This window comes from Panthera uncia (assembly GCF_023721935.1).
Source record: "Panthera uncia isolate 11264 chromosome A3 unlocalized genomic scaffold, Puncia_PCG_1.0 HiC_scaffold_11, whole genome shotgun sequence".
Classification (NCBI taxonomy): Eukaryota; Metazoa; Chordata; class Mammalia; order Carnivora; family Felidae; genus Panthera; species Panthera uncia.
The window spans coordinates 61,167,467-61,194,378 of NW_026057578.1; the positions used below are offsets into that span (position 1 = coordinate 61,167,467).

Sequence of the window (26,912 nt, forward strand, 5' to 3'; positions counted from 1 at the left end):
CCAGGAATGGGCTGAAGGAGGCTTTAAAAGCCCCTTGTAATGAGGTGTGATGAGGTGGGAACAAGAGCAGGAGGACTAGTTTCTAATTGCAGGGAGTTTACAGCTAAGTTGGAGGACAATACACAAAGCCTTCCCTAATCAAAGTAGAAGTGTGTATACCAGTGGCATGTGAGTATGGTTCAGTACTAACTCACATGGAACAGACCATTCAAAAGTTAATTTGCTAATTGTGTAGTATACAGAAAAATATTAAAAATATACACAGAAAAGGGAGAGAGGTAGTATGGGGTGGAATATTAGGGAGTGGGAGAAAAGCGTCATCTGTTATATTCCTAAAGCATTATTTTTGGGGTGCCTGGGTGGCTCAGTTAGCTAAGCATCCAATTCTTGATCTCAGCTCAGGTGTTGATCTCAGGATTGTGAATTCAAGCCTTGTGTTGGGGTCCACACTGGGTGTGAAGACTACTTTAAAAAAGAAAGCTAGGGGCGCCTGGGTGGCGCAGTCGGTTAAGCGTCCGACTTCAGCCAGGTCACGATCTCGCGGTCCGTGAGTTCGAGCCCCGCGTCAGGCTCTGGGCTGATGGCTCGGAGCCTGGAGCCTGTTTCAGATTCTGTGTCTCCCTCTCTCTCTGCCCCTCCCCCGTTCATGCTCTGTCTCTCTCTGTCCCAAAAATAAATAAAAAACGTTGAAAAAAAAAAAATTTAAAAAAAAAAAAAAAAGAAAGCTAATTTATTATTTATTTATTTATTTATTTATGTTTTTTAAAGTAATCTCTACACCCGCCGTGGGGCTCAAACTCACAACCCCGAGATTGAAAGTCACACGCTCTACCGACTAAGCCACCTAGACCCCCCCTAAAGCTAATTAAAATAGGCCTCTTATCTTAGTCTGAGGTTTTAGTACACTAAAATGCTTGTTCATGCTGTCTTTTTTTGTGAAATATTAAATTCTTGAAACTCTTGAAATTCAAATATATTTGTGCAATGGTGCCATGCTTTTATTAGTGGATTATTTTAGCCTCTAGATAATTAGCTTTGCTAGCCCTGAAAAAATTTCACTCATAACTGGTTTTGACTTATAGTATATATATTAATATAAATGTAAACTAAGGTGACTTATGGGCAGGATTGGGACCAGAATCTAGGTCTTGTGCTTTAGCTCAGTGGTCTTAGATTAAAGCTGCTTTGAGTTCTATTGTTTCACAGTGGAGACCAAAAAAAAAAAAAAAGTGGCGTAATCTTTGTACAGTGTACTTGCATGAGGAGTGTCTCCGGAGTTTGACTTTAATTCCTCAGAGTTTCTCTTATAGGACTGGTTGGACAATGGCCCAGAACAAGCTCTTTAACAAGATCCTCAAAGCCCTGCAGTCTGACCGGCTTGCCCGCTTGGCCAATGAAGGGGTAAGACTCTAGAAGGGCTCTGCCTTGTTCAGCCTTACTGGCTGACTACCTTGACGATCCCCCTACCTACTCCAGTTGTTAATAAGGTGGCCCTTCATGTGTTATCACTTCACTTACATCATCCAGGCTTGCAATGAGCCAGTGCTACGCCGTGTTGCTGTGGACAAGTGTGCGAGGAGAGTGCGGCAGGCTCTCGCAAGCGTGAGCTGGGACACCAAGCTGATCCAGTGGCTGCATACCACCCTGGTGGAGACCTTGAGTCTGCCCATGCTGGCTGCCTACCTGGATGCTTTGCAGACACTGAAAGGGAAGGTAAGGCTGTGATTGGCATCTGTCCTATCCTGGGGTAGCAGTCTCTGCTGTGGGTTCAGGAAGTGGGGTTGGGCAAGGTCACTGCCTGGTCAGCCTGGAGGACATGACTGAAGCTAAATAGGAGACGTGTTATCATTTCACGTTTTGTCTGGTGTAAATGTCTTCAGTTCTGCTGTCTCCAGGATGGAGTGTAGGGCTTGAAAACCAAAATGTACTTTAGCCTCTCTAGTCCTGTCTGCAGCTGGTGGTTTGAGTCACCTCTGAGGTCAGATGAGAAAAGAATTACCACAGAGGAGACAAAGGACTTAACAGGGAGGCGTGTTGAGAAGGAGGCAAGAAGCCGACTTAGCTGTTTGGAGTACAGGATTGCAGAGTGGGGAGTTTTCCAGAGCATTGTCCATTCTAGGCTGCGCTCTCAGCAGTGGTTCCTCTATTCTCAGATTCTTCTTAGACTATCAGGTTCTGTCTAAAATTTTTTAAAATTTATTTTTTATTTTTATTATTGAAGCATAATTGGGATATAGTTTCAGGTGTGCAGCATAGTTTCTTGACAATTCTGTACATTACTCAAGTGTTCCCCACAGTAAGTGTAGTCACCATCTGTCACCATAGAATGTTATTATAGTGTTATTGACTAAATTTCCTATGCTGTACTTTTCGTCTCTGTGACATAATTTATTTTATAATTGGAAGTTATATCTCTTAATCCCCTTCACCTATTTCGCCTGTCCCCCAACTGTCTTTCCTCTGGCAACCACCAGTTCTCTGTATTTATGAGTCTGTTTTGTAGCTTGTTCATTTGTTTTTTAGATTCCACATATAAGTGGAATCACTTGGTGTTCGTCTTTCTCTGACTTACTTCACTTAGCATAATATCCTTCAGGTCCATCCATGTTGTCACAGATGGCAGAATCTCATTCTTTTTCATGGCTGAGTATATTCCATTATATATATACCACATCATCTTTATCCATTCATCTGTTGGTGGGTACTTGGTTGCTTGCATACCTTAGTTATTACAAATAATGCTGTAGTGAACATAGAGGTGCTTATTATATCTTTTCAAATTAGTGTTTTCTTTTTCTTTTTTTTTCTTTTTTTAATGTTTATTTGTTTTGAGAGAGAGAGTGTGCGAGCAGGGGAGAAGCAGGAGAGTGGGGGAGAGAGAGAGAATCCCAAGTAGGCTCCATGCTCAGTGCCGAGCCCAACATGGGGCTTGATCCCACGACTATGAGATCATGACCTGAGCTGAAATCAAGAGTTGGACTCTTAACTGACTGAGCTAACCAGGCACTCCAGTGTTTTCATTTTCTTTGGATAAATACCCAGCAGTGAATTTCTGGTTCATATGGTAATTCTATTTTTAATTTTTTGAGGAACCTCCATATTGTTTTCCCCAGTGGTTGCACCAATTTACATTCCCACCAATAGTGCACACAAGGGTTCCCTTATCACCACATCCTTGCCAACACTTGTTATTTTTTGTCATTTTGATATTAGCCATTCTACCTGGTATAAGGTGGTGAGTGCTTGTGGTTTTAATTTGCATTTCCCTCATGGTTAATGATGTTGAGCATCTTTTCATGTGTTTATTGGCCACGTGCATGCCTTCTTTGGTAAAGTATTCAGGTCCTCTGCCCATTTTTTAATTGGGTTATTTATTTTTTGGTGTTGAGTTGCATAAGTTCTTTATGTATTTTAGATACTAACTCCTTATCAGATCTATCATTTGCAAATATCTTCTCCCATTTAGGAGGTTGCCTTTTCATTTTGTTGATGGTTTCTTTTGCTGTGCAAAACCTTTTTATTTTGGTGTAATCCCAATAGTTTATTTTTGCTTTTGTTTTTCTTGCCTGAGGGAACATATCCATAATTATGTTGTTAAGGTCAGTGTCCAAGAGATTACTGCCTATAGTTTCTCCCTCCCTTCCTTCCTTCCTTCCTTCCTTCCTTCCTTCCTTCCTTCCTGTAATGTTTGTTTGTTTTTGAGAGAGAGAGAGAGAATAGGGGAGGGGCAAAGAGAGAGGGAGACACAGAATCTGAAGCAGGCTCCAGGCTCTGAGCTGTCAGCACAGAGCCCGATGCTGAGCTTGAACCCACGAACTGTGAGGTCATGATCTGAGCTGAAGTCAGACACTTAACCAACTGAGCCACTCAGGCACCCCTGTGATTTCTTCTAGGAGTTTTGTGGTTTCAGATCTCACATTTAGATCTTTAATCCATTTTAAATTTATTTTTGTGTATGGTATAAGAAAGTGGTCCAGTTTCATTCTTTTGCATGTAGCTGTCTGGTTTTCTCAACATAATTTGTTGAAGAGACTGTATTTGCCCCATTGTATTCTTGCCTTTGTCATAGAGTAATTGATTATATAAGCATAGGTTTATTTCTGGGTTGTCTATTCTGTTTCATTGATCCATGTGTCTGTTTTTATGCCTCAATCATACTGTTTTGATTGCCATTGCCTGATAATATAGTTTGAAATCAGGGAGCATGATGTGTCTAGCTTTTGTTCTTTCTCATGATTGCTTTGGATATTTGGTGGGTTTTTTTTTTTTTGTGGTTCCATACAAATTTTAGGGTTGTGTTATTTCTGTGAAAAGTCCTGTTGGAATTTAATAGGTATTGCATTGAATCTGCAGATTGCTTTGGGTATTTTGGATATTTTGGATATTTTAACGACATTCTTCCAATCTGTGAGCAAAAATATCTGTTTGTGTCTTTTTCAGTTTCTTTCATTAACGTCTTACATTTTTCAGTGCACATGTCTTTCACTTCCCTGGTTAAATTTATTCCTTCCTAGGTATTTTATTCTTTTTGATACAGTTGTAAGCAGGATTGTCTTTTAAATTTCTCTTCTGCTAGTTAGTTATTAGTGTATAGAAATGTGACAGATGTTTGTATATCGATTTTGTATCCTGAAACTTTACTGAATTTGTTTATTAGTTCTTTTCTTTTAATTAAATTAAATTTTTTAAATTTACATCCAAGTTAGCATATAGTGCAACAATGATTTCAGAGGTAGATTCCTTAATGCCCCTTACCCATTTAGCCCATCCTCCCTCCCACAATCCCTCCAGTAACCCTCTGTTTGTTCTCCATATTTAAGAGTCTCTTATGTTTCGTCCCCCTCCCTGTTTTTATATTATTTTTGCTTCCCTTCCCTTGTGTTCATCTGTTCTGTGTCTTAAAGTCCTCATATGAATGAAGTCATATGACATTTGTCTTTCTCTGATTTCCCTTAGCATGATACCCTTTAGTTCCATCCACATAGTGGATGACACTTAACTGACTTGCAAATGGCAAGATTTTATTCTTTTTGATTGCTGAGTAAGACTCCACTATATATATGTATATGTGTGTGTGTGTACACACACACACACACACACACACACACACACACACACATCTTCTTTATCCATTTGTCTATTGATGGACATTTGGGCTCTTCCCATACTTTGGCTTTGTTGATAGTGCTGCTATAAACATTGGGGTGTCTACGTCCCTTTGAAACAGCATATCTGTATCCCTTGGATAAATACCTAGTAGTGCAATTGCTGGGTCATAGGGTAGTTCTATTTTTAATTCTTTCAGAAGCCTCCAGACTGTTTCCCAGGGTGGCTGCACCAGTTTGCATTCCCACCAGCAGTGCAAAAGAGATCCTCTCACTCCACATCCTTGCCAACATCTGTTGTTACCTGAGTTGTTAATGTTAGCCATTCTGACAGGTGTGAGGTGGTATCTCATTGTGGTTTTGATTTGTATTTCCCTGATGATGAGTGATGTTGAATATTTTTTCATGTGTCGGTTGGCCATCTAGATGTCTTCTTTGGAGAAGTCTATTCGTGTCTTTTGCCCGTTTCTTCACTGGATTGTTTTTTGGGTGTTGAATTTGATAAGTTCTTTATAGATTTTGGATACCAGCCCTTTATCTGAGATGTTGTTTGCAAATATCTTCTCCCATTCTGTCAATTGCCTTTTAGTTTTGCTGATTGTTTCCTTCACTGTGCAGAAGCTTTTTATTTTGATGAGGTCCCAATAGTTCATTTTTGCTTTTGTTTCCTTTGCCTCTGGAGATGTGTTGAAGTAAGAAGTAAGAAGGTCAAAGAGGTTTTTGCTTGCTTTCTCCTTGAGGATTCTGATGGCTTCCTGCCTTACATTTAGGTCTTTCACCCATTTTGAGTTTATTTTTGTGTATGGTTGAGAAAGTGGTCCAGGTTCATTCTGCATGTCGCTGTCCAGTTTTCCCAGAAGCACTTGCTGCTTTATTCCATTGGATATTCTTTCCTGCTTTGTCAAAGATTAGTTGACCATACGTTTGTGTGTCCATTTCTGGGTTCTCTGTTCTGTTCCATTGATCTGAGTGTCTGTTTTTGTGCCATGAATTTGTTTATTAGTTCTAACAGCTTTTTGGTGGAGTTGTTAGGGTTTTCTGTATATAATATGTCATCTACAAATAGTGACAGTTTTACTTCTTCGTTTCTAATTTGGATGCCTTTTATTTTTCTTGTCTAATTGCTCTAGCTAGGACTAATAGTAATACTGCGTTGAATAAAAGTAGTAAGAGTGGGCATTCTTATATTGTTCCTGATCTTAGAAGAAATCTCTTAGCTTTTCACTATTGGGTATGGTGTTAGCTGTGGATTGACCTTTTATAACCCACATCACCATTGTACTTTTCATTGTCCAGTTTCTCAAAACCTTTTTGTTTTTCTAAAGACTACCTTTAACATTAAAAAATTTTTCCTTTTCCCTAGGTCACTTTGACCTTTTGTGGGTAATGTGAAATTCCCAGAGATATTTCTTCTCAGTGTAAGCATTAGAATGTCTGAAACTTATATTTTACACATCTGTGAGGTCACATTTCTGGTGAATAGTGAAAAATAGGATATAGTATAAATCACAATATACACAATACTTAAGTTATATTATTTTGAACACAATAATAGATTTCCTTAATATGCCAAAGTTTGAAGGCAGTATTCTAGATGAAAATGCAGATTTAAAAAAAAAAATTTATAAAATCAATATGTTCATTGAAGAAATTTAGAAAATACAGCAATCTAAAAAGGGAAGAGCTGTCCATAACTCCATAAAGATCACTATTAATATTTTGTCATATTTTCTAACAGCACTTTTTCTCTATTTTATTTTTAATATTTTAGTAAAGTTGTGTTCCTGTGTTACTACAAATTCTTTTAAATACCTTAAATTAACCCTTAATATCTAGTTATATGGATAATTTGCTTAACCACTCTTATAGATATATTTAGGTTGTTTCATCTTTTTGATTATTATTGAGAGAGAATTTATCTTTTGCATCCCCCCCCCCCCCCCCCCCCCCCCCCCCCCCCCCCCGTGAACCCTATATGTGTGTGTTTGTGGTTTTGATATATTTTGTTGGGAAAGGTTCTCAGAAGTAGAATCCTTTGGGAAAGGGATAGGAATGAATTTAAGTCTCTTGATGCATATCACTGGGGTCCTTTCCAGAGGAGTGTATCCGTTTACCTTCAGTGATGGGAGACATACTTTTCAACTATCCACTTATTTGTACTTTTGCCCCTGAGGAAAGTTTGAGAGGCTTAGTTGAAGTCTGTCTGTGGCTCATAATGGGGTTCTGTCCTCCCACCCTATTACTGTGGTAGACAGGTCTCTTGCTTCACACTGGAAGCATCTTTGCTTTTGCTTTTAGATCCCTACTTTGATTGACCGGATGCTTGTGTCATCTAACACGAAGACTGGGGCTGCAGGAGCTGAGGCCTTGTCCCTCCTGTTGAAGAGGCCCTGGGATCCTGCTGTGGGGGTGCTTTCTCATAACAAACCAGTAAGTTAGAGCAGCTCAAAACTTAACTTTGGCCCATGAAGTTTTTAGAATCCAGTCTCAGAATCTTAGCAAGAGGGTAATAAATAACTTGTTTAACTTTTCCCATTAATAACTGGTTGTGTATACTGCTTAGCATAGTTTCATAAGGAAATTAGCATTGGTTGGGATAAGAAAGGTATTGGGATACTTGGGATTTTGTGGAGCAGCACCTCTTCCTCACTGGTTCTCTGTTGGGGTTCTTTCTTCTTAGAGCAAACTCCCTGGCTCTCCTCTCATTCTCATTGCGTCCTCTGGGCCTTCTAGCTCCGTGTTCCCCACCTCACGCCGCCACCGCTTCTGGCAATCTCAGCTATCCTGCTTAGGCAAGGTATGTGTGGGAACAAGCGGAACTGTCTCCTGGGTGGACATAGAGGCTTGGAGGACTAAGCAGACAGAATGCAGGAGGGGATCAAAATGGATGGACTTAAATGTTGAGCATCCCCTCCACTCTCTTTTGGTTTTTAATTTGAATGGTGCTTATCCAAGGTTGAAGAGATTTAGGGTAGGTTAGGCAGAATTGAGAGAAGATTTGAAACTAACTTCTGCTGGTATGGCTACCACTTTCTTTCCTTTAGGTCATCCCCGTAGCCACCCATCTGCTGAACAATGGTAGTGGAGTAGGAGTTCTGCAGTGTCTTGAGCATATGATTGGGGCAGTGAGAAGCAAAGTGCTGGAGGTGAGAATGCCCTCAGTTCACTGGGGCACACCCAGCGTTCTGGGGTTGTTCTGCACCCAGCTATAGCCTCCTGTCTTACTGTCTGCTTTCTCTTCCCGCAAAGATTCACAGCCATTTCCCCCACAAACCCATTATCTTGATTGGCTGGAATACAGGAGCATTGGTGGCCTGTCACGTAAGTAATTCCCATCTCATTTGGAGGTTGTCCTATGATAGATACTAGTACTGCTGATTGCTACCACTGAGTTCTTTTTTATGTTCCAGGCACTGTGCTAGATGATCTGCCTACATAAATGCATTTTAAAGTGTAGAAGACGATTTTTTAACTTTACTGTGAAAATTTTAAGCAGAAACTTAAAAGGAGAATAGTCCTATAATAAACCCTGTGAGCCCCTCACCCAGTGTTACCAGTGATTAACTTATGATCAGGCTCTTTTCATCTTACTCCTGCCCACTTTCTCTCTCCTCCGATTATTTTGAAGAAAATCCCAAATATCATTTCATTTATATATATTTCAGCATGTATTTCTGAAAAAAATATTCTTCCCCCACCCCCAAATGTAAATACTATTCTCTCACCTAAAAAAAAAACAAAAAAACCCCACCAAAAAAAATGATAATTGTAACAGGCATAAATTTTAATAGCTTTGGAATTTGATGTTGTGTTCATATTTTATGCCTTTCTAAGACATCAGGGAACCTTTTCTTTATTATTTTACGTACATTAGCTTGTGTAAGTGTCCCTGACCTGTCCAAAGCCCCAGTTTTCAAGTGGATCAAATAAGCGAAGTCTGTGCTGCTTCATGTCGTCTGGTTAAGTATGACATCCAGGGCCACCAGAAGAAGAGGGCTATCTCCCTAAACTCCCTGGTCCTGGGAATGGCAGAATTTAGTCAGCGACTGCAAGTGCCTGGAGCTAACTATTAAATTCAAAAAGGAGAGATTTTCTTCATGTAAGGAAGAAGAGCAATATTTGTGTTCTCCTGATTGCATTTGCTATTAGTGGAGGAAAAAGTGAACAAGACATTAATATAGAGAATTGGTAGGATTGGAAGCACTGAACTTCCCATCCTGTGGTTCAGCCCTCTACTGGGATCCTCTCAGGGCTTCACTTCTCCAGGTGGTACAGTGTATCTTGTGCCCTGTGCTCTTACTGCTGCCACTATGGCTGGTACCCTTGAGGATTAGGACTGGTGGGGAGGAGATGGGATTAGCTGGTAGGTCTGGACTACCTCCGGACTCTGGGTGGTAGCTCTGGATGTAGCCACAGTGAAGTTGACCTTGAGACAAACTTTTGTATTATTTCCAGGTGTCAGTGATGGAGTACGTCACTGCAGTTGTCTGCCTTGGGTTTCCTTTACTTACTGTGGATGGTCCCAGAGGGGTAAGCATGGGGTGTAGCTGATTGCTGGGTCATTGGCTGGTAAGGGTAAGGGGGTGCATACCTCGCCCAAACTGGTTAGTGACTGTAGTTGCCAGGCTGACTCCCCTCAGTGGACTTGCCAGGTCAGTGCACAGTGAATATTAATTGGCTGATAGTAAAATTTATACATGTTTTAGGATGTGGATGATCCCCTCTTGGATATGAAGACTCCAGTCCTCTTTGTCATTGGGCAGAATTCCTTGCAGTGTCATCCTGAAGCCATGGAGGATTTCCGGGAGAAGATTCGAGCTGAGAACAGCTTGGTGGTAGTTGGGGGAGCTGACGATAATCTCAGGTGCGTAGGTTCTCCCAGAGCTGTGAGAGAGCCATGTTACAGTGTTGGAGAGATGCCTGTGAAGTGATGATGTAACTATAGACTAAATCTGCTTCCGTGAAAACGGGAACTGTTTTACATGAACTAATTCAGATTTATAAAGAGTTGCAAAAATAGTACAAAAAATTCTTACATACCCTTAACTCAGATTTCCACGTGTTGATGTCTCACATATCCAAAGTATAATTATCAAAATGAGAAAATTAACATTGTATGACACTATAATCTGTAGGTGCTGATAGTGTCCATTGTTTCACTGATGTCCTTTTTCTGTGCGGTATCCAGTCCAGGATCACATGTTGTTTTTAGTTGCCTTGTTTCCTCAGTCTCCATGAATTTGATACTATTCCTTAGTCTTTCATGACCTTGACATCTTAAAGACTTGTGGCCAGTTATTTTGTAGGCTGCCCCTCAATGTAGGTTTTTAACATTTTGTGATTAGGTAGAGCATATGCATTTTTGGCAGGAATGCGAGAGGTGATAAGCCCTCAGCACATCTTCTCTGGGGATACATGATGTTGATGTGTCTTATCATAGATGGTGTTAACCTTGATTGTGTGGTTAAGGTGGCATCTTCCAGGTTTCTCCACTGTAAAGTTACTATATTTCCCTTTGTGATTAGTAGTCACCCTATGGGAAGGAGATACTTTGAGACCTTGTGAAGGCAGTCTTGGTCACTGTGCTTTCACTGGGGTAGGCATTTTTTATATTTTCTTTCCTTACTAAGGATGTATGTGAACTTAGATTTTATTTGTATTAAGCATCGTTTTATGTATTTTGGAGTAAAAACAGCCAGAGTTTGGAAGGGGCACCTTTGGTCATTGAGATGGCCACTGGTCCTTTACAAGACTGGCTGCCTGTAGGGACTTTAATTGTGTTTTCATGAAATTACTGAAAAAGAGATTGTGTCATTTATTGGGCTTCCTTTTTTTATATGCTCAATTTTAGAGATTTAATTTCTTAAAAACTTTCTTTAATGTTTATAATTTTGAGAGAGAGGGACAACATGAGTTGGGGGATGGGCAGAGAGAGAGGGAGACACAGAATACAAAATAGGCTCTAGGCTCTGAGCTGTTAGCATAGAGGCCAGCATAGGGCTCGAACTCACCACGAGATCATGACCTGAGCCAAAGTCAGATGCTTAACTGACTGAGCTACCCAGGCGCCCCGAGATTAATTTCATTTGTGTTTTTTAGCTAGTAGCTTAAAGCAAGTATCTGCCCCCATCTGTCTTGTCAGTTTCTTACCCAGAGATGTTTTGGAGAAGTCCTGGTCTTTGTCATTTGGCAGCTTCTTTTGGGCCTAGAAGCAAATGCTTTGGTTCTCAAGGTAGTGTTTTCATGTAAATTGATTGTCTTTGTTGGTCATTCAGACGTTCTTATCTGTAGAAAGGTATTATGTGGGGGCGCCTGGGTGGCGCAGTCGGTTAAGCGTCCGACTTCAGCCAGGTCACGATCTCGCGGTCCGTGAGTTCGAGCCCTGCCTCAGGCTCTGGGCTGATGGCTCGGAGCCTGGAGCCTGTTTCCGATTCTGTGTCTCCCTCTCTCTCTGCCCCTCCCCCGTTCATGCTCTGTCTCTCTCTGTCCCAAAAATAAATAAAAAACGTTGAAAAAAAAAATTAAAAAAAAAAAAAAAGGTATCATGTGTGTGTTGAGTGGCAGGGAGGGAACATGAGAGGTGGGGATACCTTCATGGAGTTGTGTCAGGAGGCTGCTTATGAGACATATTTGCATGATGCCATGAGCATCAGCCTGAGGATTGGGAGACCTTAATTTAGTTTTGGCTGCTTTGCTAAGAAGCTTGGGTAAACTGCTTAACTTTTGGGACTCAGCGATCCTTATCTGTAAGATGAGGGTGCTACCCTAGGTTAGAGGCCAACAGCCAGTAAATTGGGGTCTCAGAATTTGGAGACTCAGAATGTTGTTCTCTACCCTGTCATTGGGGGCTCTGTTTTTCTCTTTGCTGAGGCCCCCAGTCAGAAACCAGGGGTTTTCAGACTAGCTTTCAAAGAGGAGAATGCAGCCATCTGTGGCCATTTTCTCTTATCCCTTTAGAACTAACCTGTGACCACCTTTCCTCTTCTACTAATCTCATTTCAACAGCAACCAGTGATCTCAGGGTTTGGGCCTCCATTGGGAGACTTCTAGATAAGGTCTTAGAAGTCAGATAGAGTTTATCTGTGAAGCCAAAGGTATAGGACTTCTGTAGTATACAGTCCTAGGCAATTTCCATATGTTATTTGTTTTTTTATATGTGTTATTTTTGTAATCCTCACTATTCCATGAGTGAGGTGTTATGATTCCCCGTTTTGCAGACATGGAAACAGGTTCAGAGAGGTTGTGATAACTGCGTGAGGGCTAATGTAGTCCTCCTTTCTGAGCCTAGAAAAGAACCAACACAGAAGAGAAACCCATTCTCGCTTCCATGTGATGCCATTTTCTCCTCTCTGTCTCTGTCTCTTAGAATAAGCAAAACAAAGAAGAAATCAGAGGGACTGACTCAGAGCATGGTGGACAGATGTATTCAGGTACACAGTTGCTTTATGTGTTTTTCTCAGCTAGGCTTGCCTTTCTATAACCTTTAGGCTTGATCTTGTTGGCAGCAGCCTCTTTGGCTCTGAAGGAGTATCCACTGGGGCCTCTGGTAGAACTAAATCATAAGCAAAGGAAAGGGGAAATGAGAGTGACAGTCTAAGATGCATACAGAGCATCAGGGGAGAAAGAGTTTATTGGAGGAGTGAGGGAGCACAACCATCCCAGAACACCACCCCACAGAGGCCTTGGGGCATAGGCTCCTGCTGGTCTTTGACTGAGGCTTGGATTTGTGCCTGGCTCTGTGTGCCTGGAGAAGGACTGAAGGCACACCTGACGCCAAAGGCAGGGTTGATTGAATTGAGTTAACCCTGTCGGGGAGGTTCCTATTCCCTAGACTGAAGGACTCAGCGGCCTGGGCCCCTCTTCATACTAGGATGAGATCGTGGACTTTCTGACTGGAGTGCTCACTCGCACCGAAGGGCACATGGGCTCCGAGCCTCGGGATCAGGATGCTGAGAAGAAGAAGAAGCCTCGGGATGCAGCCCGCAGAGACCTGGCCTTTGAGGTTCCTGAGCGGGGCAGTCGGCCTGCCTCACCAGCTGCCAAGCTTCCTGCCTCACCCTCAGGCTCAGAGGTAATGTAGGCAGGGAGGGAGTGCTTTTGCTGGGGAAGGAAGACTGTGGATTTGGTTCCTAGGGATGCTTGTCTACTTTGCCAGTGCTGTAGGCCTTAGAGTTGCTTTGAGGAGAATTCCTGACCAGGGAATTCCAGGGGACTTGATAATTAATGGTTAAATCCAAACAGCATTGGCTCAGCTCTTACTCTTCTCACCCTACTCAGGATCTTTCCAGTGTGTCCAGCAGCCCCACTTCCAGTCCCAAGACCAAAGTGACCACAGTGACCTCTGCCCAGAAGTCCAGTCAAATCGGGAGCTCTCAGCTCCTGAAGAGACATGTGCAGCGGACAGAAGCTGTGCTGACCCACAAACAAGCCCAAGGTATTGGCTCCTCCTGGCCTAGTAGCCTCTCAGGTTATCTTCTGCAGTGACATCATATGGCATTTGGAAAGTATTGACATCTGTAACTTCTGGGGCATGTGAGAGGCACCGTTTCCCACATTTCTGTTCAAACAAAATTAGGTTGAAGTGAATACTGAGGATTGTTTTCAAGAGTAAGACATCACAAAAGGTCTGTGCATTAGTGGGGTTGTATAGTTCCACTAATTATAGCTTTGCATTGGTGTTCTGGGAAGTTAGGCTTTATGAGCTGACTCCATGTGTATTTGCCTAAAAATTTTTTCTGACTCCCAGTTGGGGAAGCTACTTCTTCTGTTTTAGGCCCTGCCCAGCCACTCCTGCAGTCAGGACACTCTTCAGATCATGTGGACAGGGTGATTAGCTTTACTCATCAGATTCCAGGGCAACTAAACTGGCATCATGCCCTTTCTTTGTTTCCACCTTGAAGGTTCAGCCTCCCATATTGAGACTTTCAGTGAAGTTTATCAGTCTCTCTGCAGATAGGTTTTAGAGTAGACTGGGAAATGTTTGTATGGTTGAGATCAGAGTTTGGAGAACAATGAGTGCTACTAAAGCCACAGAAAAGGGAGAGTTTTGCGGGTAGGTGGAAAAGAAACAGTGGCTCTCCCCATGCCCCCATTTTGATCCTGTTGGGCAGCCCTGAGGTAAGGCCCCTTGGTCATTGTGTGTGTATGTATCCAGGAGCATGTATCATCTGAGGTCTCACGTGCCTGGAAAGTGGCAGCACCAGAGCTGGCTGTCCAGTAGAGAGATGTAGAGATGACAGCAGGCTGATCTGCTCACTTCCCCTGTGTTTCTTTTTAGTAGAGCCAAAGGACTTAAACCCAGGCATCTTAAGAAGGTGCCCTTAAGAGTGGTGCTAACAAGGAGCACAAGTGTGTGAGGGGATCTGTGAAGGCAAAAAAAAAACAAAAAAAGGAAAAAAGGCCAAGCTTCTAGTGTGCACGTGGATGGTCTGTGACCTGGATCTTCTTAAGTGGTGGCCAGAGCCAAGTTCTGGGTGGGTGGGTGGGTGGTGTTTCCATAGGCTTTTGATGAAGAGAGAACCAGTGGTTGGCTCTGCTTATGGAGGGGATAATTAGTTGAGAATCTAAGGAGTTCTTGAAGGGTGATTGGTGACCTGGGTTCGAAACAGGACCCAGAATATGGTGCAGAGCAGCAGCCCTAGCGCCCTGACTTTGACAGAGCTCAGAGGCAAGAGGGAATGATTATAGCTAACTTTTATGGAGCCCTGACTATGTGCCATGCTGTCTTCTTGGCACTTGACTTGCTATTGCTCGTTGAATCGTGGCAACGGCAAATGAAGCAGGTACATTTATTATTTTCAGTTATGGGTGATTCCATGGAATCATCATGGGAGTTAGGTTTCGAACCCATGCAGTAATTCTGGAAGGGGCCCATGATGACCATTTTCTAGAACATTTTCATATCTTTTTCTTACTCCCTCTCCTTTTCTCTTTTCTCTGGCTGGCTGTGATTCTGTAATTCTTTCTGATTCATTCCAGCACAGTTTGCTGCTTTTCTGAAACAAAATATGCTGGTGAGGAAAGCTCTTCCTCCCGGCACCTCCTCCTGTCTTTTTGGTGAGTATTGCTTTTCCTTTCACCTTTTCACGCTCTGTTCTCTGCTTCTGTCCACTTTTCCCTCAGTTGCTTCCCCATTCTGTTTCTCATTTGTTTCTGGTTTCCTACTTTTCTTTTTCTGCCTTTTTGTCGTCAGTTCTTTTCTTGGCTGACTTCTTTTGCTTACTCCATAGTCTGCTTTTTCTCTGTACTTTCTGTTGGCCTCTCATGATTTTTCTTTTTTTTGTCTCTTGTGGTTCTTGGCTGTGCTTCTCCTATGTGTGCCTGTGGCCCATTGCCTGTGAACCTGAGTTTCCTTGTGTGTTTTTCTCCCTGTCTCTGGTTTCCTGCTTCCATCCTGGCTGCTACAAGCACATCAGCCACTTACAATAAGCATAAAACCTGTAGCTCTTCTCCCTTTTACTCTCCTTCCTATTCTGATTTTAGTCACTGCATTTGTCCCCTAAGTGGTCCTTCCAGCTGGTATTGCCCTGTGGTCTGGCGTAGCTCTCTGTGGCCCAGGCCAGGAGCCCCATCCCTGCCCGCCATCCTCATATACTACTGCTTTCCTCCCCACCCTTCCCCTGATTGCCTATGCTAAGAAGAGGGACTGGAGTGGGCTTCTGGTTTTAAAAAGAAGGGGATCTCTGAGGTGCCTGGGTGGCTCAGTTGGTTAAGTGTGTGACTCTTGATATCAGCTCAGGTCTTGATCTCAGGGTCATGAGTTTAAGCCCTACATTGGGCTCCACGCTGGGTGGGAAGCCTACTTAAAATAAAAATAAATTTAAAAAAAAAGAAGGGGATCTCTGAGGAAATCTGAAGGATAACTTCAGAGTCCAGGAGGCTTGGCCATGTGCAGGATGAGTCTGTTTGATTCAGTGGAGGGGGAAGCTCATGTGCGAACAGTTGGCCTTTCTCTGTACTAGTGCAAATGACCTGGGGACTAGTTGTGACATGGACCACCATTGCCCTGTTACTTTTGGGCAGGAGCTATAAAGTTGTCTTGGCTGAGATGCTCCCTTGCCTAGTAGCCACTCAAAGCCACCCTTAATTCCTGGCAATAATCCTTCTTGTTGCCTTCATTTGGCAAGCAAATCTTCAACCTTGGGTGCTTAGGACAGAGTAGGACTCTGAGAGCCTTGTGAAAGTCTCTTTTTTTGAGAGGACTGGGTAGTGTGCTTCTCTGCTGCTTCTTTGTGGAATGTTCACTGTCCCCCAGCTGTATGATGTGAGGTTGGGCTTGAAAGAGGAAAATTATCACATTGTTTGAGTCCAGGAAGCACTGCTTATATTCACTATAGTGAGTCCTCTCTTTTTTGGTTGGCCTTCGCTAGGTAAGATCAGGGTGTCTTCTTGTTTCCTTTTTGTTTCTACCAACTCAGAGCTCCCTTCCTCCCTCAGAGCCTACTCCAGAACAGGGTAAGGGTTGGGCATGGAGCCATTCCCTGAGAGGACAAGATGGTGTCTACCACAGATGGGACCTGAGTGAGGTGGGACTGAATCATTGGCAATTGCCTTTGAAGTGTGACTTTGTATGTGACACACAGTCATGCCCTTGCTGCTACTGTCTGTCAGTGTCTCTCGGGCTTTTTTGGATTGTGGAAGACCTCACCTCAGCTCCATCTCTTAGTTCCCATTTCATCAGAACAAACGGAGGAGGCAGAGAAAGAGGATCTTAGGGTCCAGCTGAAGCGCCACCATCCTTCCAGTCCTCTTCCTGGCAGCAAGACCTCCAAGCGACCGAAGATTAAGGTGTCCCTTATCTCCCAAGGGGACACAGCTGGAGGGCCTTGTACTCCTTCCCAAGGAGGAGCTCCAGAAGGTGAGTGTCTCTTCGCCTGTCTAAATAAAAACCGAGCTCTCTCAGAGCACACATCATTGCTGCCTTGGTGGCTACTTGCTGGACATCTCAGCCTGTACTTCAGTGTAAGATGTGCCTGGAGCAGAGAAGACAGAAGGTAGCATGTGGGGCAAAAGTGGGCAGTGACCTGATCTGAACTAGAATAATCAGGAAGGCAGAATGAGGATCAGGGGGAGCATCCGGAGCATCATTATATTTTGTTCTCTATCAGTTTCAATTAAAGATAAAATATTCCGGCACCTGGCTGGTTCAGAGGAGCATGCAACTCTTGATCTCAGGGTCCTGAGTTTGAGCCCCACATGGAAGGTATAGAGATTACTTAAAATCTTTAGGAAAAAAATATAATAAAATATTACAAAAAGTTTAGAAAATGGAAGAAAAAATACCTCCAGCTCTCCCTATTCTACTGTTCTACTTATTCGTCATTTTTCTTCTTCCAGTCTTTGTTCATAGTATTTTGGATTTAGCCTGGGCTGTGAAACCCTGAAAGGGGCCAAGCAGGACTGACCAGTGGCCTTGGGGTTTTCTGTTTTGCAGTTGCAGGAGGGAAGCCCATCACCATGACGCTGGGGCAGACTTCAGCAGGGCCCAAGGAGCTCACAGGGCTTCTCACCACTACCAAGTGAGTCTGTTTCTTAGCTTTTCTGGCTCTGAACCTTTCTTTTTACCTTTTCTCTGGTCCATTTAGTGCTTTGGAAAGATGATAGTCTGGGTTCTGTCAGTTTTGGGAATGTGACTTTTTTCTCAGTGGGATCTTTGCCCTTTTGGTGGGGGTGGGGGGTGGGGGGTGGTGCCGTGGGGCGGGGAGGGGATCAGTTCAATTCTTTTTTACTGAAAATTTGCAAAGCTTCCCATAGCTCTTGCTTTAAGGTTTGAAATCTTTATTTTAGGCCTGACTTTCAGAAGGATTAGAGACCAGATTCAGAAAGTGGAACAAAGAAAACTATAGGTTCTAGTGTCTAGAAAGCCTTGCTGGGCCCTACAACCCTCCCTGTGTTGCTGGGGTCTGCTGCCCTCCAACCTTTGAATAACGGAGCTCCTGTCTTCGTCTCCAGGTCAAATGCTTCTGAAGGGGGAGTCTCAGCCAGCCCAGCCTCCTCAGTCTCCAGCAGCACTGCACCCAGTGCCTTGCATACACTCCAGAGCCGCCTAGTGGCCACCTCTGCTGGCAGCTCCCTCCCAGGTATCTGGTAGCCCAGCATTTCCCGCCTCCCAGCAAAATCTCCTTTCAGCTGCTGCTGGAGGGTGGTCCTAGGAAAGCAGCTGAATCTGGAGGATTCTCCTCTGGGTTGCAGGCTTTCATAGAGGCTTGATGTGAAGTTAGAATTAGCTTTAAAGTGGGAGAGTTCTTGGTCTTAATATCTACAGTGAGTAAAGAGCCCAGTCTGCAGGTGGGGTCTTTTGTACTATAAGGAGGAGAAATAGCTGGTGGGAAATGTATGTATTGTGTTCACTGTGGTGTTCTTAAACACATCTGATTGCAGAAAATTGGAGATTGTGCTGTGCTAGCATTAGCAAGATGAGGCACCTTTCTGCCTCTGCTTGTCTCCTCACTTTCACCACCCCACCCTACATGGGAAGGCTGGTTGCCTGAGTCCAGCAGGGCCAAGGCTGTGCAGGTGTCCTCCTTCAGGAGGACCTCCCTCTTTGCTTTGTGGCCACTGGGCTGTGTGTAGTGAAGTGTAAATCAGGTATTTGGAATTCTTTTGGCTTAAGAAGCTGTCCCCTTCCCTGGAAGGGATGGAATTTAGATTTCTGAAGTGGGATTCCAACTTTCTGGTTTTCCTAAAATTGTCCAAGATGTTGGACAGGTAGTTTAGAGCAGGTTGGGATATGCAGAGCAAATCCAAGGCAGTATGTCTAGAATAGTAGCTTTCCTCATGTGGGCATGCAGTGTGCATGCCTGGGGAGTCCTTCCTGGCATCTTTCTGAGAGCCCTGGAAATGTCCCAGGGAAAGAGCATTGGTATTTTAGTTGGTTGTTGAAGATGGATGGGTGTGGCTGCTCTTGGGATGAGGGCTTGAGCCTATATTGACATTTGTTATATCCTCTCCTAGGGGCTACATCAGCCAGCAGCCTCCTTCAAGGTCTCAGCTTCAGCTTGCAGGATATCAGCAGCAAGACCTCTGGCCTCCCAGCAAATCCCTCCCCAGGGCCAGCCCCACAGGTGCACATCTGCCTTCTGCTGGGTTGGGCAGGTGTGGGGAGGAGGCATTCTCAGTTTAGTTGGTTTTGACAGGGAAACTGGGTCTGGAATCTGGGTCAAGACAGCCTTCTGACTTCACCCTGGGAACTACCAGAGGTTAAGGCTCCATCACTTACTGTGTGATCTTGGGCAAGTTTTTTGATCTCTCTGTGTCTTCGTTTCCTTGTCTGTAAAATTAGGATAATAGTATCTCTCTCAAAGGGTTGTTTTGAGGATTAAGTAAGCTAGTATATGGAAAATGCCTGGAAGAGTACCTTGCATGTAGTAGGTGCTCAGTGGATGGTAGCCTTTAATGCTATGGGCCCTCCATACTCGAACATTGCTTTTGGGCAATAGCTTCTGATCACCTGGGCTTGTGTGTCCCACAGGCCACCAGTGTGAAGTTGCCCACCCCCATGCAGAGCCTGGGTGCCATCACCACGGGCACCAGCACCATTGTACGTACCATTCCTGTGGCCACCACTCTCTCCTCCTTGGGTGCCACTCCTGGTGGGAAGCCCACAGCCATCCACCAGCTGCTGACCAATGGGGGCCTCGCTAAGTTGGCAAGCAGCCTCCCTGGCCTGGCTCAGATCTCTAACCAAGCATCAGGTGAGTCTCTCATGACAGCCGTGGGGACTCTTAGATATGGGATCTTTCCCCAGGACCTTCCCATCTCACATGGGCAAGGCATGTTGTTGAACCCAACTCACCAGGGTCCTGGCATTGACCCCCCAAGGATTCAGCTGTGTGAGACCAGCCCCCAGAGAGGTCAAAAGAACACAGCTGTTTCCTGCTGCCTTTCAGACTGACTGATAGAGCGTAGATAACCCAGCTGGGGAAACTGAGGTGGGAGGCCGAGGGGGTGGTGTGTGTCATGTGAAGAAACTCTCCAGGAGAAGAAAATGGAGGCTATGACCAAAAACAACCTTCCCCCCATCTCTGTCAGGCTTGAAGGTCCCTACCACCATTACTCTGACACTGCGTGGCCAGCCCAGCCGAATCACTACACTGAGCCCCATGGGCTCAGGAGCAGCCCCGTCAGATGAGCCCAACTCCCAGGCGCTGCCCTCCAGCTCACAGGTGAGTCTGCCTGGAAAGACTGAGGACGCAGGCTCCGGTATTGGGAAGTTTGGGGCCGACCGACTGGCTTATCAGAGTAGCTGCCAGTGCACTGGACTTGTAGGCAGACCATGGTCAAATCCAGACCTAGGGGTTTCTAGCTTTGTAATATTGAGCAAGTTGTGGACTTCTTTGAGTCTCCTCTTCCATGGCACCCCCTGGATTATTTTGGGATTAAACATGGAACTATGTTCAGGTGTGTAGCAGTGCTCAGTAAGTAAGTTTTGTTTGCTTTCCCTCTCCATTCCTTTTCTCTTCCCATTCTTGGTTTCATCATTCACAGGTTGTGGTAGAGGCGAGTTAGTTGATTAACAACCTTACTTTGACCAGTTTTCCAACATTGTGCTGTTCCAGCTCTTGGCATTCATTTCATCTTTTTAGGACACACTAGATTTCTATAGCTCTTACCCACAAGTCACCAGCAGTTCCTTGTAGCTGATCGGATTTCTATTGTAACCTTGTCACGTAAAATGTTTCTAATCTTAAGTCATGATCTGAGAGCTACCTAGAGATCAGAGGCAAAAGAAAAAAAATAGCTGGAGTCCAGTGTTGAGTGTGATTTCCTTCAAGTGTGCACTGACCCTTTCAGCCTTGGCCTTCCCTCGTGGGAGTGAGGGTGCTATGCAGGCTGCCATGACAGAAAGCCAGGCCCTGTTCCCGTCATTCCCACTACACCAGCCCTGCCCAGGAAGTGGGGGGCGGGCCCCTATTGGCACTTGACAGCTTCCAACTGTTCTAGATGATCTTCTGCCTCCTCCTTTTTAGAGGAAAATACTGCACAGAGATTGTTACCTGGCATTCATTGGGATCATAGTTACCGCCCCCCCCCCCCCACCGCCTTTTTGGCAGAAAAATGGAGGTGTTTTTATTTCTTTTTTTTGTTAATTCCTTATTTTTTCAATTACAGAAATGTGCTTATTTTAAATAATTCAAACATTACAGAAATAATTACAGAAGTAATTTAGAAAGTGAAAATTTCCCATGATACCACTCTCAGAGATGATAACCCACTAACAGCTTGGTATGCATTCTCCTAGATTTTTCTTGCTATACAAAGTATATTATCTTATTTTACTTTTTTGACAAAAATGGGATCACAGAATATGGACTATTTTGTAACTGGCCTTTGTTTACAACACATGTTGTGACATGCTTCCCTGTGGGTTACATAGAGACTTATCTACTTCTTGTCAGTTGCTACCTCATGTTTCACTAGGTGGATGTACGAAAGTGTATTTCACCACCTCCTGTTAGAGAGTTGGGCTGTTTTGTTTTTGATACAGAAAATAATGGTTCAGTGAACACCCTTGCTCCTGAGTTTTGCGTGCCTCTGGGAGCTTTCTACAGTCTAGAGATCAATAGTGGAGAGTTGTGCATCTGACACCTGGCTAGCTGCTGGCTAATTGTCTTTCAGAGGTTCTGCTGGTTACAGTTCAAACCACAACGATGAGAATACCTATTTTCCTATGCCTTTATCATTTATGGAAATCCGTATTTTCAATTTAATTTATTAATTTGATGAGTGAAGTGAAATGGTTTTTTTTTTAATTTTTTTCTTTTTCTTTTAGTATTATTTTTTAAAAATTTACATGCAAGTTAGTTAGCATATAGTGCAACAATGATTTCAGGAGCAGATTTCTTAATGCCCCTTACTCATTTAGCCCAACCCCCCTCCCACAACCCCTCCAATAACCCTCTATTTGTTCTCCATATTTAAGAGTCTCTTATGTTTCGTCCCCCTTCCTGTTTTTATATTTTTTGCTTCCCTTCCCTTGTGTTCATCTGTTCTGTGTCTTAAAGTCCTCATATGAGTGAAGTCGTATGATACTTGTCTTTCTCTAATTTCCCTTAGCATGATACCCTCTAGTGCCATCCACATAGTTGCAAATGGCAAGATTTCATTATTTTTGATTGCTGAGTAATACTCCATTGCATATGTGTATGTATGTGTGTATATACATGTATATATGTATGTGTATATGTGTATACATATATATGTATATATACACATGTGTATATGTGTATATATGTATATATACACGTATATATGTGTGTACATATATGTACATACACGCACACACATACACACACACCACATCTTTATCCATTCATCTATTTATAGCAGCTTTATACATTCAGATGTTTCCTTTATCTATTTAAAAAATTTTTTAAAATATTTATTATTGAGAGAGAGAGAGACAGAGCATGAGCAGGGGAGGGGCAGAGAGAGAGGGAGACATAGAATCCAAAGCAGGCTCCAGGCCCTGAGCTGTAAGACACAGAGCCCAACGCGGGGCTCAAACCCACAAACCCCGAGATCCTGACCTGAGCTGAAGTTGGACACTGGATCCATCTAGTCACTCCAGTCCTTTGTCTATTGTACAAGTTGTATATACTTCAGTCAACTGCTTTTTTTTTTCTTTCTGTTGAAGTATTAAGTGCTTGTTTTTTGATATTTGTTTTGGGATCTTTTATGATACATTAAAAATTTTTACATAGTGAGGCTACCTGCTTGGCTCAGTGGGTTGAGCGTCTGACTTTAGCTCAGGTCATGATCTCATGGTTTGTGAGTTCAAGCCCCACATCAGTCTTGCTGCTGTCAGCACAGAGCCCACTTCAGAACCTCTGTCTCCCTCTCTCTCTCTCTCTCCCTGTGAACCTGCCCCATTGACTCATGCTCTGTCTCTCTCAAAAATAAACATTAAGAAAGTTTTTTTTTTACGTAGCAAAATCTTCAAATCTTTCCCTTTATAGCTCCAAGGTTTTGTGTCTTAAGAAAGCTCTTACCATTGCAAGAATATAATCTGTCTGTGTTTTTTTAATATTTTATTTTTTTAATTGTAAAATACATATGTACAGTTTATCATTTTGCCCTATTTTAGGCTTTAGGCTTGCTGTTCAGTGGCATTAGTATATTTACATTGCTGTGCAACCATCACCACAATTCAGGTCTAGAACTTTCCATTATCCTATACTGAAACTCTGTTTTTGTGTTTTCTTATAATGCATTTGTTTGTTTACCTTTAGTTTTTCAGTCCATTTGGAATTTATTTTTCTATGCTAAGGTAAGGATCTAACTTTATTGAAGAATCCATTATCCTTTCTTTCTATCCATTTGAAACCTGCTGCTTTCACATTCTCGATTACTACATACACCTGGGCCTTTTTGTACCTGTGACCCATCTGTTCTCACACTAGCTTTATGAAATTGTTTAATAATGCAGGTCTTCCAGTTAATGAAGTGTCCAGAATGTTTATAATTTGCTACTGTTACTCTTTTCCTTTTTCTTGATAAATAATGGGTTTTGAATTTTGTTCATTGCCATTTTGGAATCACATGAGATGAATGAGCATACACATTTCCTCTGAGTTAGTTAAAATGATGAATTACTTTAATAGATTTCCTAATGTCAGATTATCTAAATTCTACATTCAGTAGCTTGTTCAATACGTCCCATTATTTTTTTGCATATGTCCCAGTTTATTTGTATTGTGCACATGTAGGAAACGAGACCCTATCAAAAGAGAACAAAAAAAATAATAAAATAAAGAAGCCAAGTGTTTCAGAGGAAAAGCATGTCCACTCTTTTGATTTGCTTTTATTTTACTTAGGATTTTGGCCTCTGTGTTTATTAGTGAGATAGGCCTATAGTTTTCTTCCCATCCATCCCTGCTTTTACGTGTGTGCTTTCCTTGTCCAGTTGTATGAAGGGGTAAATCTATCCTTATAGAATGAGACGGAAGCATGTTTTTCTCCTATTTTTTTTTTTTTTTAATTTTTTTTAATGTTTATTTTTGAGAGAGACGGAGCACAAGCAGGGGAGGGCAGAGAGAGAGGAGGCACAGAATCCAAAGTAGGCTCCAGGCTCTGAGCTGTCTGCATAGAGCTGGATGTGGGGCTCAAACCCATGAACCATGAGATCATGACTTGAGCTGAAGTCAGATGCTTAACCAGCTGAGCCACCCAGGCACCCTTCTCCTATTCTAAAAACATTTATATTGCACAGAAATTATGAGTTCCTTGATAGTGTGATGCAAATTATCTATAAAACCATTTGGGTCTATTATCAGGCAGTCTTAACCTTTGTTGATAATCATATTGATGCCCAACTAGAATGCATATCCCCACTATGTGATACCTCTTTCTCTCTTAGTGGTCCTCTTCAGCTTGCTCCAGCCTGGGGGAGCTAGTTAGTGGTAAGAAGAGGCTAGATAGAGCTCATTGAGAACCGTTTTCCATGGCTAAATTGAAGCACAGAATAAAGATCAAGATCTGACTTCTACCTGATAGCATTAACTTGAGAGCTTAGTTTTTATCTCAGAAAAATGAGTGTGTAATTACTAGGAGGGTTCTAGTGGTTCTCTTCTTACAGAGAAAGGGCACATTATTAGATTAAGACTTGCTGACTTGAAAACTTCTAATGATTACCTCAGTGTTCACACTGCCAGACCATGTGATATCAGGGAAAGCAGTGGGCTGTGGGTCAGGTGCTCTGTCTTTAGCCAGCTGTGTGGTCCTGGGCAAATCACCTAACTTCTCTGGGTTTTGGTTTTCTTATGTGGTCTAGTAGGCCTAAATTAGTGATTATTGTGATAGGATTGATTAATAGGGGCTGTCTCAGAATCTCCTCAGACTGGGAAATTGAATTTTAAAAGGTTGAGAAATCACCCATTTATGATGTTTATGAGACAATTGGAAATTTGAACACTGGGTAATTGTTGATATTAAGGAATTATTAACCCTTTAATATGTGATAATGGTGTTTACATTTGAAAAAAGAATCCTTTTTTAACGTTTATTTATTTATTTATTTTTAACGTTTTATTTATTTTTGAGACAGAGACAGAGCATGAATGGGGGAGGGGCAGAGAGAGAGGGAGACACAGAATCGGAAGCAAGCTCCAGGCTCTGAGCCATCAGCCCAGAGCCCAACGCGGGGCTCGAACTCACAGACCACGAGATCGTGACCTGAGCTGAAGTCGGACATTTAACCGACTGAGCCACCCAGGCACCCCAACATTTATTTATTTTTGAGACAGAGAGAGACAGAGCATGAATGGGGGAGGGTCAGAGAGAGAGGGAGACACAGAATCTGAAACAGGCTGCAGGCTCTGAGCTGTCAGCACAGAGCCTGACGCAGGGCTGAAACTCACGGACCGTGAGATCATGACCTGAGCCGAAGTCGGACACTTAACCGACTGAGCCACCCAGGCGCCCCAAATATAATCCTTTTTTAATTTTGAGTTACATAATATGATATTTATGGATAGGCTGAAAAAGAAAAAGATTATAAACACTGGCTAGACTTTTCTAAGGTCTTTGCAAACAATTATCTGTTTTATTTCTGGCACTGATAAATATTTATTGTGTTTCTTTTATGGAACTGGACTCTTATGTCCTCTTTTTTTTTAATTTTTTTAGGTTAGTTGGGGGGAGGGAGGGGGAGGGGGGAGAGAGAGAGAGAGAGAGAGAGGGAGAGAGAGAGAGAGAGAAAGGGAGGGGGGGGGGGGGGGGGGGCAGAAAGGGGGTCAGAAGATCTCAAGCAGGCTCCATGCTGACAGCAGACAGCCCTATAAGGGGCTCAATCTCACGAACCATGAAATAACGACCTGAGCCAAAGTTGGGCACTTAACTGTCTGAGCCACCCAAGCACCCATACTTTTATATACTGTTTACAGCTGAAAAGCTGTCCGAGGAAGAGGAGGGACAGAGACTCTGTTGTGCCTTGCCTCAGAGTCCTGAGAATGGACTCCTTGCCTGTGGTTACAAGGTCTTTCTCCTCTCTAGCCACATGGTGGTCTGCCCAGCCAGGGGGCATCCCTGCAACTCTCTCAGTAGGCCCTGGGAGAGCAGACCCTCTAATCAGGACAGAGTAATCCTCTGTGCACAGCCCTGCCTTTGGGCAGGGTGAGCAAATGTTGTAGGCAGATTCTTTTAAGTTTTGATTGTCAAACCCTTCTTCGTTTCCCCTCTCCTGTGCCCTCCCATTTTCCCCTTTTTTTCTGCATTCTTATAAACCTCTTAGGAATTTTCCAAAAGTGAAATCTAGAAAAGTGAGAAAAACCCTGATGAAAAAAAAGTCAACTGTTTCTACTTTGCTTTTTTCTTCCTAAGCTACAGGGCTCAACAAATTGTGGCGTCCTCCATACCAACTGAAAATGGATAAGACCTAAAAGACTGATATTGTCAGAACAGTCATGGAAAACTTCCTTATCTCTATCACCCTTAACAATTTACCCTTTCCTTTTCCCTGCATTCTCTTTCTGCCCTTATGCATAACAATAAGAGCAAACCTTTGTAGTTGAACACCTATTATACTCAAGGTGCTTTACGCAGATTATCTGGTTTAATCTCATAACATCCCTGGGGAGTAGAGACTGTCCTTGTGTTTTACAGATGAGGAAGAGGAGATTTAGCATTCATCACTTGCCCTAAAAAGTGAGGTGGGTCTCTTAACTGCAGAGTCCACATTCTGGTAACCACTTGGCTGCTAGAACACATACTCTTGTACATCCAGCTTTTTCCCCATTGAGAATGACTTCTTTGAAATAATTTCTCAGGGTCTGAGGGTGTGTTAACCTGGCAAAGTTTTGACTCTTGTTC

At 43.0% G+C, this 26,912-nt stretch overlaps 1 protein-coding gene across 7 annotated transcripts in view; it reads left to right on the forward strand.

Moving 5' to 3' along the window:
- Positions 1-26,912, forward strand: part of KANSL3 (KAT8 regulatory NSL complex subunit 3) — a 43,560-nt gene that overhangs the window by 13,574 nt on the left and 3,074 nt on the right. For 5 of the 7 annotated variants that reach the window (XM_049651416.1, XM_049651417.1, XM_049651419.1 and 2 more), the window contains 18 exons: positions 1,311-1,401; positions 1,528-1,713; positions 7,404-7,535; positions 7,786-7,902; positions 8,150-8,251; positions 8,355-8,426; positions 9,561-9,635; positions 9,812-9,969; positions 12,472-12,535; positions 12,976-13,176; positions 13,383-13,539; positions 15,084-15,161; positions 16,771-16,962; positions 17,539-17,623; positions 18,057-18,184; positions 19,059-19,168; positions 19,576-19,798; positions 20,136-20,269. In XM_049651416.1, coding sequence (XP_049507373.1) covers positions 1,311-1,401; positions 1,528-1,713; positions 7,404-7,535; positions 7,786-7,902; positions 8,150-8,251; positions 8,355-8,426; positions 9,561-9,635; positions 9,812-9,969; positions 12,472-12,535; positions 12,976-13,176; positions 13,383-13,539; positions 15,084-15,161; positions 16,771-16,962; positions 17,539-17,623; positions 18,057-18,184; positions 19,059-19,168; positions 19,576-19,798; positions 20,136-20,269 — 2,305 coding nt within the window. Of the gene's footprint in view, positions 1-1,310; positions 1,402-1,527; positions 1,714-7,403; positions 7,536-7,785; positions 7,903-8,149; positions 8,252-8,354; positions 8,427-9,560; positions 9,636-9,811; positions 9,970-12,471; positions 12,536-12,975; positions 13,177-13,382; positions 13,540-15,083; positions 15,162-16,770; positions 16,963-17,538; positions 17,624-18,056; positions 18,185-19,058; positions 19,169-19,575; positions 19,799-20,135; positions 20,270-26,912 lie in introns of those variants that run through there. The other 2 variants (XM_049651421.1, XM_049651418.1) reach the window with 2 other exon arrangements.